Source organism: Andrena cerasifolii, chromosome 1, assembly GCF_050908995.1.
Source record: "Andrena cerasifolii isolate SP2316 chromosome 1, iyAndCera1_principal, whole genome shotgun sequence".
Classification (NCBI taxonomy): Eukaryota; Metazoa; Arthropoda; class Insecta; order Hymenoptera; family Andrenidae; genus Andrena; species Andrena cerasifolii.
The window spans coordinates 18,684,119-18,696,248 of record NC_135118.1 but is presented as its reverse complement, the minus strand read 5'-3'; the positions used below and the strand labels follow the sequence as shown (position 1 = coordinate 18,696,248).

Here is a 12,130-nt window from a genome sequence, read left to right as displayed (position 1 = left end):
CTCCTCCCTCCCCTCGAATTCTTCCCCGCTCGATTAATCCTCAAAGTCGCTTGGACCACTCTATTCAAACAACTCCGATAAAGTCTGCCAGTATTTGCTGCAGTTTTTCTAGCATTGGTGTTTATCAATGTCTGGAGACTGGACTAACAGGTTGACTGTCGCGGTGGAATTCGAAGTTCTCGGTGGGACTTTGAGGGGTGAGCAAAAGGTTGCGTTACAATGTCATAGGAAAGTTAAGGTTGCTTGAATTCTCCGTAGTTCGCGCCTCTTCTCTTGCTTCTTGTTTTCTTCCAGTGCTGAATTAAATTGAACTAACTTCCTTTTATAGAAGCTTCACTTGCTGTCGATACCGTGGCCCGTCGGTGGCGCACAGTGGCATGGAGAGTGTTAACGTGAGTTTATGTCTGTAAGCACTTGTTTGGCGGTTGCACGCTGAGTGGCATTTTTCTGAAGATTCCACGGTTTCCCAGATCAATCGCAAAGGCTCCTCGTGACTGTACTCTAAGCGCGGTTCGGTAAAGGTCAATAGACGCTGTAGTCGCTGATCCGGTTGACACAGTCCGTTGAGTCCCAGCGATCTGTAAATTAAGCAAACGAGGGGTCCATTAATAAATAATCGTTCGACAGTGTCGATGGTCAGGGACCCTGGCTTCCTGCGGCAAGCCAGATACGTACATCCTGACAGGTGGTTTAATGTAAAACAGTTCCTAACATTTTGAGTGACGCAAGGTTTCGAAGAATGGCCCTTCAAGTCTGTCAGACACTTTCGAGGGATTCCTTTGCTCAGCTCCTCCTGCGCTTTGAACACTTGCCGATGTTAAAGGAAAGCTGCAGGAGGTTAATTTCATAATCGATGAGGTTTTAGTATTTTTCAGAAAAATCTTAAGATGAATAGTGAGTCTTCAAGAAAGCTGAATACATTTCTTGTCGAACAAGCGGAAAGTTGAATCGCGAATATAAATTTTTATTAGTACAGAGCGAGGTAAGAATTTTTCTGAAATAGAGAATTCTTTAGAATCGTCAGAGCTCGTTTCGCAAGGAACAACGATTTATCTGACAAGAGACAGAGAGAAATAGGGAATAATCTTGACTACAGAAACCTTTTTATTTTTGTCCTTCAACATTGGTTTACGTCAGCCTTGCCATTTTACCATCAACTTATCAAAGCGATTTGACACATTGATTGCTACACCATTCCCCTACAAATACCAGCAATATTTCTGTTAGTGTGACATCATTTGAATATGTACGACGCCACATTTTCCCTTGTCCTTAGCTTTATTTGATTTTTATTTCAGTACAAGCCCTGCGTGCTCACTCTGGATTAACGCAGGAAATAAATAACACGAATTTGAATAAACACACGTATCTCTGACATAAAAAATATCGGAAGTCAGTGTTAAGAAATTCCATAGAAGACTACGTCGTCCACATACGAATAACACCTAAATTTGAATTTCTGTAGACAGTATAATTCATCTGAAACAATCTTCATAATCCAATTCATATAAACCGCGAGAAATTCTAGAAACTCAATCACAAAGTCAATTCTGTGATCATTGTGAAAGAAGTGACTACATACCCCAAATATTTCCCACAAAAAATATTTTAATTCGAAACTTGTGCTTTCCAGTTTCGACCCAATAAACTACCAACGTTCGTACTTTACATAAATTGAATTGCAAGACGATTAGTTCTTCGAGTCAACTCGAATGACTAAAAAGTAGTGTAGCGAGCCCCAGACCCATCGATTTTTTTAAAAAATAAACCCAATGATTGCCGTTACATGACCAAATGCAGCCAGACGCGTTTTTTTTCTGTTTTCCCATCATCATCGCCATCATCATCATCAGCAGTGACCAGTCAATAAATTCAACAACGCTGCCAGTCGAAACGCATCGTAAATTGACCCTGTTACGTCTGCTGGCGGTGGAAAATACGACGCAATGCTCAATGCCTGTAAATCAAGTACAGTTAAGCCGGTCGGTTCGGAAAAATTCTGTGGTGCACGATGCGCAGCGACCTTGAAGTAACACGAACTCCTCCTTGTTCCGTGGGTATTTTGAAAGACGATGCTGGACATTCATTGAATTCGACGCTGGATGAGCCAGACGCTCGTCTGCTCGATTCGAATTAATGTTGCGCATTACTCGAATTCTTTCGAATAAATGTTTATTTAAGATGATTATCCAAATTAATTCTTTCCAGTAGAATTTTTCAGTCTATTTGGATAACAGTTATTCGTAATAGGTTATTCACTGTTCTACATTTGGGCTGTATCGAATATTCGAATACCAGAGAATTCGAGCTTGAGATTTGAATAATCAGGGGTATTCGAATTTGAGATTCGAATAATTAGGAGTATTCGAATTTGAGATTTGAATAATTAGGGGTATTCGAATTTGAGTTTCGAATAATTAGGAGTATTCGAATTTGAGATTTGAATAATTAGGGGTATTCGAATTTGAGTTTCGAATAATTAGGAGTATTCGAATTTGAGATTTGAATAATTAGGGGTATTCGCATTTGAGTTTCGAATAATTAGGAGTATTCGAATTTGAGATTTGAATAATTAGGGGTATTCGAATTTGAGTTTCGAATAATTAGGAGTATTCGAATTTGAGATTTGAATAATTAGGGGTATTTGCATTTGAGTTTCGAATAATTAGGAGTATTCGAATTTGAGATTTGAATAATTAGGGGTATTCGCATTTGAGTTTCGAATAATTAGGAGTATTCGAATTTGAGATTTGAATAATTAGGGGTATTCGCATTTGAGTTTCGAATAATTAGGAGTATTCGAATTTGAGATTTGAATAATTAGGGGTATTCGAATTTGAGTTTCGAATAATTAGGAGTATTCGAATTTGAGATTTGAATAATTAGGGGTATTTGCATTTGAGTTTCGAATAATTAGGAGTATTCGAATTTGAGATTTGAATAATTAGGGGTATTCGCATTTGAGTTTCGAATAATTAGGAGTATTCGAATTTGAGATTTGAATAATTGGGGGTATTCGAATTTGAGATTCGAATAATTAGGAGTATTCGAATTTGAGATTCAAATAATTAGGAGGATTCGAATATTTGAACGTTATTCGAATAATTAGGAATATTCGAATATATGAATGTTATTCGAATACTTAGGAATATTCGAATATTTAAACCTTATTCGAATAATTAGGGGTATTTGAATAGTCATGTATTTAGGAAGATTCGAATAATCGAATAATTAGGAATATTTGAGTATTTGAATGTTCTTCGAGTAATTCGGAATATTCGTATATCTGAACGTTATTCGAAGAATTGGGAATATTCGAATATTTAAACCTTATTCGAATAGTTAAGGGTATTTGAATAGTCGTATAATTAGGAAGATTCGAATAGTCGAATAATTAGGAATATTCGAGTATGTGAACGTTATTCGAGTAATTAGAAGTATTCGAATAATCTGGAGTATTGAAGTATTCGGAGTGATGGAATTTCGTATTATACCGAATTGGAATCTGAACATGAAATATTTTTTCACACTCTGTTGTGAAATTCTTTTCATATTTGCCTTTACAATTATTTGTTTTTCAAACGATAAATTTGGGAAATTTATTTATTCTGAAACGAAAATAAGCATCAGTTGTTAGTATTATTATTTTAATCATTTTACAATCGTTATTCGAATAAATTATTCAAATAAATAATGATGAATTATTCGAATAAATAAAAGAAATAATTTGTTGCAAAGGGTAAATATTTATTATTGAAATAAAATATTATACGAAAAAAATTGATACGGAGAATCATCTACACGTCTTCATTTTCAACATAAAGTTTGAAACAGTACTATAAGCAGACATTTTTGTAGGAAGCTAAACATACCAAAGAACATAATCAAAGTTCCAAATTAATCTATAATCTTCGAATATTCGATTACTCCTAAATATTCTAATACTCGAATTATGCGAAGAAACCATTCGCATTCGAAATTCTTCCACTCCACTCTACATTACTCATTAAAATTTATTATTATTTAATCGAGTAATTATTATAGCCTGAATAGCTATTTCAAAATTATACGAATAACGTGAACAACTGTTGTTCGATTTCGCCGCGTGGTAACTAATAACTGTTTTCACAAATAACGAACGCTATGCATAGTATTATAGGAATAAATGTAAATAATGAATAAATAATTATCCGAATGAAAATTCTTCGCCTGCCAATGTTATTCGAATGGGAACTTATCTGTTTATGACAAATAAACTACTATTCCTTATTTCTCTCCATTAATTGTTAATCTAATCAAATTGAGTACACTACATATAGTTCCACTAAAAATCGTGAAAGTAAATCACCGTAAAATACAATAAAAACAGTACAACCGTCCATTATTTCATGGTTGTTTCATGCTGATATTATCTTCGCGTTATTAATTAATCTCGCTACGTGGATATTTACTTCCCTCCGCGCCGACTGCGATTTACTAGTGGAAATATCGAAAATATCGCAGACTTGAGCGACGCTGCACTACACTGAATACTTCACGGTACGCGAAACCAGCGTGTACGGTAAATTTCTGACCGGAAAGGAATCTCCGCGTACTTAGGTCTGAAGAAGACTCGCGATGAATTGCGAGGAAACACGCACGGGACGACTTTTACGGTGTACACTAAAATAGCGCAACTGTTACAGCGGAGGAATATGAATGGGTCACAGGAACATTGTTCCTCTCCACCTGTTCAAACGATCCTCGTACCGAGGTGACGAATGAAATATTTTCCCGCGTAAATGTACGGTTTACAGTTATGTCATTAGCTGCACGTTCCCTCTATTCTGCGGTCAAAGTGTGGCCATAATTCACCGATGATTACGTCTCACTACTTCGCTACTTTCTGATACTTATTATTTTCCGCGATACCAAATCTCTATTCTTCTCGCAGAAAAAAATAGATACTGGTAATATTTACATAAAATACGTTAAATGACATTTCACAGTGGGAATTAAAATTCCGATATAATTATACGGAAGTACAATTGCTGCTACTTTCCAGCATAAAATATCCAGGTACAAATATAAATACCTGCTGGAGTAGCTCCTGATACGATTCTTCCACGAAATTAAGAAACAAATAGGGTATCGTGGCAGAAGTGTTGCGAACTACATCCAACACAATCGTTCGCACGATTTCATGATCGAAACAAAGAGCATAGCTTGTCGACGGATACAAATCTTGTTCAGAGTAATTCACCTATTAAACTGGCTTCTCAGAAAATTTAATTACCCAACCAAGCAGCGCCAGCCACCAACAAATGCCAACCAAGAACCTTTCCTATTAAACGAAGCACCGTTCAAACTTCACCCCTAAGCGATTTCATCCCCCTGTCTACAAAATCTTCCTGAAAATACCTCACGCGAACCCCTAACCAACCGCGGCAAAAAATCTCTGGTGCATCAATACATTCACCAAACCACATTCGCTGGAAACTTCTACAAGGTTTTGTGCTCCCTGTGCGAAACGACAAAAGCGTCCAAATCTCAACATACTCTTTCACCAACCTGAACAATAAATATACCGCTTTGGTTTAACTGAAATTTGAAAATCTGGAATCCGATTTCTGGAGGGTATGGATTCCTAGACTTTCTAAAATTTAGTTTATTCTCTAAAGTGGGGGTGGTCAAATTTAGTAATTTAATTGATTTAGTTTAGTTTTTTGTATTTGAAGCTTTGGTTTAACTGAAATTTGAAAATCTGGAATCCGATTTCTGGAGGGTATGGATTCCTAGACTTTCTAAAATTTAGTTTATTCTCTAAAGTGGGGGTGGTCAAATTTAGTAATCGCGATATCTCAGAGAATGTAGCATCCAGAGTACCGCTCGCGGTTCCGCGGTACGCCTGGGTGTCATAGGCGAACCTAGCAGAGCTGAGAGTGCGCGGATGAAGTATCGCGAATGAACGTACCAGGTGGACGTTGGCTGTCACCTCTCCTCTGTTCCTTGATCACATGATCCGCGAAGGGGATTCACTTCACTGATCGAATATCACCCACTGTATTACGCCTTCGGCTGCACCCCACCGATCGCGGTGGATCTGAGTAGAATCTGCACGATCGCTCGCGATATCGGCTGCACGACTGCCAGCTTCAACAACCGATCAGTGACTGGAGTGTGTTCACCGAGCGGCACAGGTTGCGAGCACTCTCATCGCGCCTTTCTCCGTCTCTTTCTTCCTCAGCAGAGCTGAGCCGCCCCTACTCCCCCCCCGGCTGCTCCTCTCTGTCCAGCCGCTTCTTTCCGCGCCTCTGGAGCACCCCGAAAATTGCCCAAGACCGATCGGCAAATTCTCGCCGCTAGGTAAATCGCGGTTAACGCGCTGCTATGCTCCGCACCGTGGGAATTAAAGGTTCTCTGGTGTGGTTGCAGCCGTTGCTGGACTAGTTGCAGTGGGTACCGACTGCGTTTGACGTCGTAGCTTACAAGGGCAGGACACACCATGTGGTAGACATCGATTTTGACGAAATTTTGTCCTATAAAATTTATCATCGAAATCTGATACGATAGTGAATTCAATTACAAAGAAAATGCCACAAAGACTTTGGGAATCGGTTCATATTTTTTTTGTTATGCTGGCTACTTACTATTCGAGAAAATCATGTTTCGAGATAAACGCGTTTAAAGTTTTAGGAGGTCGAGTCGCTTCTATTGTTGTAGAATCTATACAGTTATGAATTTCATCTCATAACTTTTACTGACAAGGGGTAAACACCGATTTTTATGAGCCTTGGCACGATGGATCTATGTCGAAAATAAGTAAATAGGTGTCCGAGCGTTTCTGTCGATGTGCCTTAATAATAGAGATATTTACAAGGAAATTATTAAAAAAATTATACTGGCCGTGGGGTTTTAGTGGGTAAAAATCCCACACACACCCATGCGCTACCGTGAAATTCTCTTCTGGAGGCATTGGGGTGCCTTTTGAAGATGTCTCTACGTTAAAAAAAAATTTATAATTTTTTTAAAAAATTTTTTTTTAATTTAATTTATAATTTTTTTTTTATTTTTTTTTTAACTTGGGGAAATCTTCAAAAGGCACCCCACTCCTTCAGAGGAGAATCCCCCGGGGGCCCTAGGGTAGTGTGGGATTCTTACCCTTTAAAACCCCACTGCCACTATGAAATTTTTAATAATATCCATGTAAATATCTCCATTATTAAGGCCCATTGGCAGAAACGCTCGGACACCTATTTTCTTCTGTTAATTCGTTCTATGGAGGTCTCTTTGGGCGAGTACCTAAAAACGAGTTGTTTGGTGAATGAAAATAATTGCTAATAATTTGGGGAACGTTTGTTTGTGAAATTTATTGGGTAAGGGGACCCCTAGCCAATGGCGGACTGAGCCTAAAAATATTGGTTGCCAGGTAATAAAGAGGGCCACTCACAACTATACGGCTACCATTTAATTTTTATAATAAATACAAATTTCAAAAAAATACTTAAGTGGCAAAAAAAGTACCATTAAAATTTTTGCGAAACAAATGTATATTTTTAGTAATATTTAGTAATATTGTCTGATGTTTAAGGGGGCCCACTGACACACTGCCTGGCTCTTGTGAATTATTGAAACTAGGACCCCGAAATTTTGTGCAAAGTTAAGTTTGTAACTGTTTCCCTGATCATTTTCTTTGCTTGTCTAAATAAAATGTCTTCTGCCAGTCGTATGAAATTATTCCAAGATTACTCCGAACTGAATAATTGTAGTTTATTTACTCTAATTGTTTTAAGATCAAGATGCATTAAATAACATTCGTCGTGTATGAAAAGTCGTCAGCTGCTAGCCTTCTAAAACTAATCACAGAAGATTCTATACTAAACAGTTTATCTAAACTTACAGTCCCTCTTCCTCAAGCTTCTTCCTCACACTTCACTTTTCTTTTTACTAAAACGTTCAAGCCACTTGAAAACCTCCTCGTATTAATTAGAATTTCCGTGTAACACGATTTATGTACACTTTCCCCAGATCATGAGTTCGATGATCACAGTAATTAATCGAGATTAAGAAACGAAATAACCGCAGTGCTCGTAAATATTTGTCATTAATACGGACAATGTCGTAGCAGTACGAAAGTTCGTAAACAATTACGACCGCGCGTAAATATAACGACTCCACACCGATTATGATAATTACTGTCCTCGTCAGAAAATAACGACTTCGAATTAAACCCAGGGGACCGATTAAATATAATAATACCAATTACACTTTTATCATTGCTACATCCACCAAGGAAGCTTGTTGTCTCGACATTGAGTACAGTAGGGCCTTCATTATCCATAAGCTCGCCTATCGCATCAAAACACCCCTTCCTCTAATAAAATTTAACGCTAAATAGCTTTCATTATAACAACATACCTAATGTAACACCTATAATAGACGAGTTTACACGTAGTAATTGCATGAAAGAGGAAGCAGTAGGTGTAGTACTAACTACATACATGAATAAAATGCCAGGTAATTAAAGAATCATAAAGTAGCAGACTGAAGGAGAAGAGTAATAATACCGTGAATACATAATGCCTAAGAAACTACGCTTACTGGCATTAGAAACACTTTTAAAAAATTTTCTTGGAAAATTTTGTTAGGGCAAAATTATACTGCACTAATTTCTACCAAAATTGTTTTCCTCTTGTTAGTTCATTATTGGAAAAATTGGTGATTTTTGTTTTGGTAACGAGGTCTCATTACTATTTCGAATAATCAATGTTTCACTATAAAGTTTAAGATAAAAAACTCTTTTTTTCCAATAATTATGTTCCCTTATTTCTTTTGATGATAGGAGTTTCATGTATTTCGAGTATGTTCAAAGGGAAGTAACGAGAACAGAGATTCACTAGGATATTCTGAACGAATTTTTACGTCAAGTTCGCACAATCTTTTTTACGCGCGAAGTTATCGAAGGCGAATTCTTTCTGCCGCTCCATAAGCCGCGAATTAATTGCAGGCGACATTTTTACAACGACACAAAAGGTCGCCGCGGTTTCTAATACTTTCTAGCGGCAGGTGCGAAGTGAAACGTCACGGCGGATTGATTTTCCACTGGTACCACTGATCGATGACTCGCGCGGGACAATGCAGCGGCATGCATCATTGCTTTTCCAACGGGACGGACATTGTACCCCGTGCAATTGATATTTGAGCTTCTTCGAACCTAAACCGATTAACTGTGTAAAATAGAAAGTACAGAGAATTGATAAGTTCAGGGCTAATTGTGCATTTGACCATTAAAATTGAGAAATTTGCAGGAAGCGGCTCGGTTGATCGGTTTAGCTCCTGACAGGCTCGTGTATAAAAATTTTGCAACAGTACTGACACCTGGTCATGAGAGGAACAGTCTTCCTTTTCTCTATCTATTTTTTAATGATATTACCATCCTCCTAAACATCCTGTAAATTATTCTTGCAGTCAGGGAGACTACAAAAACGGTAACGAAAATTACCAGCAACATCGTTCATATGTTTGTTTATGAACGGTAGTGCACAGTGTTTGAACTCATATGTGTAGTTTAATTATTGGAGAAATTAAATTATGAATGCGCTAAATTTAAGTAAATTAAAATTTGTGTAGTTTAATTATTGGAGACATTAAATTATGAATGTGTTAGATTTAAGTAAATTAAAATGTGTGTAATTTAATTATTGGAGGAATTAAATTATAAAAGTGTTAAATTTAAGTAAATTAAAATTTGTGTAGTTTAATTATTGGAGAAATTAAATTATGAATGTGCTAAATTTAAGTAAATTAAAATTTGTGTAGTTTAATTATTGGAGAAATTAAATTATAAGTGTTAAATTTAAGTAAATTAAAATGTGTGTAATTTAATTAGTAGAGAAATTAAATTATAAATCTGTTAAACGTAAGTAAATTATAATAGGTGTAATTTAATTTCAGTTAAATAATTGTAACACTGCACGTCACAAAATTTTCAAACTACCTATCTCCTCTCCAGAATTACACTTTTAAACATCTCAACGAGCTCTCTGGATTCAGTTTCTCAGAACTGCTGCAACTCGAAGTATCCATTATGCATGCGATCCTTTAAGATCGTTTTAATCAGGATTACTCTGAAATCGTCAGTCAATCTTCTGCTCTTCTAGTTAAAGTGGGCACACAGTCTTCTTCCGTGAAACAGCATCGGTGCGTACACGCGAGCTTCCGTGTGCATCGTGCAGGCATGCCATCATATTTGCCTGGGCAAACTCTCACGGATTATAGTGCCCCATCTGCGGGCGATGATGCGCCAATCTTAGGGGATTCAAAATTCGTACGGTGGAAGGGGTGAATCGTGATCGAGTCGATTCGATACATTACTCGCGCGAGAGAACTTCAACATAGATTTAACATACTCTCAATAGCGGCGGTACTAAAGTATGTACCTACCCTGTAGTCATTGAAACATGGAAGTACAGTATATTTATTTATTTATATATTTTTTCCATTATGTTGTTCATTTTTGTGTTTCTACTTGTATGTATTAGTCCTCGACTGGGTGTCTCTATTCTTTATGTACCAAAGGTTTTTCCCGTATAAATTTATTTATTATATTATAAATTTATTTATTTATAGATTTATAAATGTTTATTTATTATATAATAAATTAATTTATTTATAGATATATAAATATTTATTTATTATATAATAAATTTATTTATTTATTTATAGGTATATAAATATATACCTATATTTATATATCTAATTTTTATAGGTATATAAAAATTAGATATATAAATATTTATTTATTTATAGATATATAAATATTTATACGGGAAAACCCTTTAGTACATAAAGAAAAGAGGCACCCAGTCCAGGACTAATACATACGAGTAGAAACACAAAAATGAACAAAATAAAGGAAAAAAGAAATAGTAATGTGTAGTAATAGTAATATGCTACCAATCCTAATTTAGGTTACTATCAATAACTAGTTGCAAGTTGGACATAGATCGAGTTACTTTTATCTACTATTAGATTAAGGCCAGGTCTAATAACAGCCTACTGGCTGCACCTGGCCTTTTAAGTAAATCTCCACAATTATCTGTATATGGTATATAATATGTGGATACAGTGCAGAGTAATAAAGGCGATTATTAATAATACGCTGTTTCTTTCTTGGTGTGATATTGCAGATTTGAAAATGAAACGATTCCTAGTCAAGAATAAGTGTATGGAAGGGTTTTTAAAATCGATTTCCTGGGAAATGAAGCCTCCTATAAGTTTCATTTTACATTTTCTGCTTTGTGTTTCATTCATATTTCATATAAATACGTCAGCTATGTAAATTCCTTATCTAATAAACTTTTTCCATCATCCAATTAAAACCAATTTCCACATGTCGACGTGTGGAAATTGCTTTTAAAATTGGACACGGAAGAGCTACTCAGTTAAACTTCTCTATCACTAACTAAGCAGATCTTCAAACATTCTATCTCCGTCCACTCTTCTCAAAGCCAAGGAATCACGCTGGGGAGCGTACACTACGGAAAAAATATCTACGTACTACAATCGCATGACGGGTAGTAGCTGGACTTCACACGGTTAGCACCTGCCAGAGTTGGACAATATCCGAATAAAATTGGCGAATAAAACGAGGTCATTAGAGAATAACGAGTAATTTTTATTTTTATTCTCGGACAACTTCATTTTATTCGCAATACCTATTCGAGATCACTCGCACAAAAATTTATTCGTTATTCTCGAGTAACTTCATTTCAACCGATAATTATTCGAATAAAAATTGATTAGAATAATACCCCATCACTGGTATCTGCTTCGCGAAATCTTCTACCATATTTCGTGCACACGCTTTAGTGCGAGGCTATGTAATGAACCATAAACTCACGTCTAAACCATATTATAAAATTATTTTAAATACTATAAAATTGTTAGCAAAGCAAATGCCACAACTGTGAAGTTGCACCACTGTCCGCCAGACATTTGCAGTGGGGGCGGAATTTCTCACCGAGCGTTCAGTGGAACCCATCGACTCGCGACAAAAGGCTTCTTTCGCCGGACGTCATCCGTTTCGTTACGTATCGCATGTCTTACGGTATTTCCGTCGTTCGCCTCGCTTATGCATCGCGGCGTGATC

General features: G+C 36.5%; 1 protein-coding gene across 1 annotated transcript in view; it reads right to left on the bottom strand.

Annotated features, from left to right (window-relative positions):
* Positions 1 to 405: 405 nt before the first annotated feature.
* Positions 406 to 12,130, bottom strand: part of Engase (cytosolic endo-beta-N-acetylglucosaminidase) — a 54,758-nt gene continuing 43,033 nt past the window's right edge. The window contains exon 8 of the mRNA XM_076811092.1: positions 406 to 578. Within this exon, the coding sequence (XP_076667207.1) occupies positions 523 to 578 (56 nt within the window). The 3' untranslated portion in view covers positions 406 to 522. The remainder of the gene's footprint in view (positions 579 to 12,130) is intronic.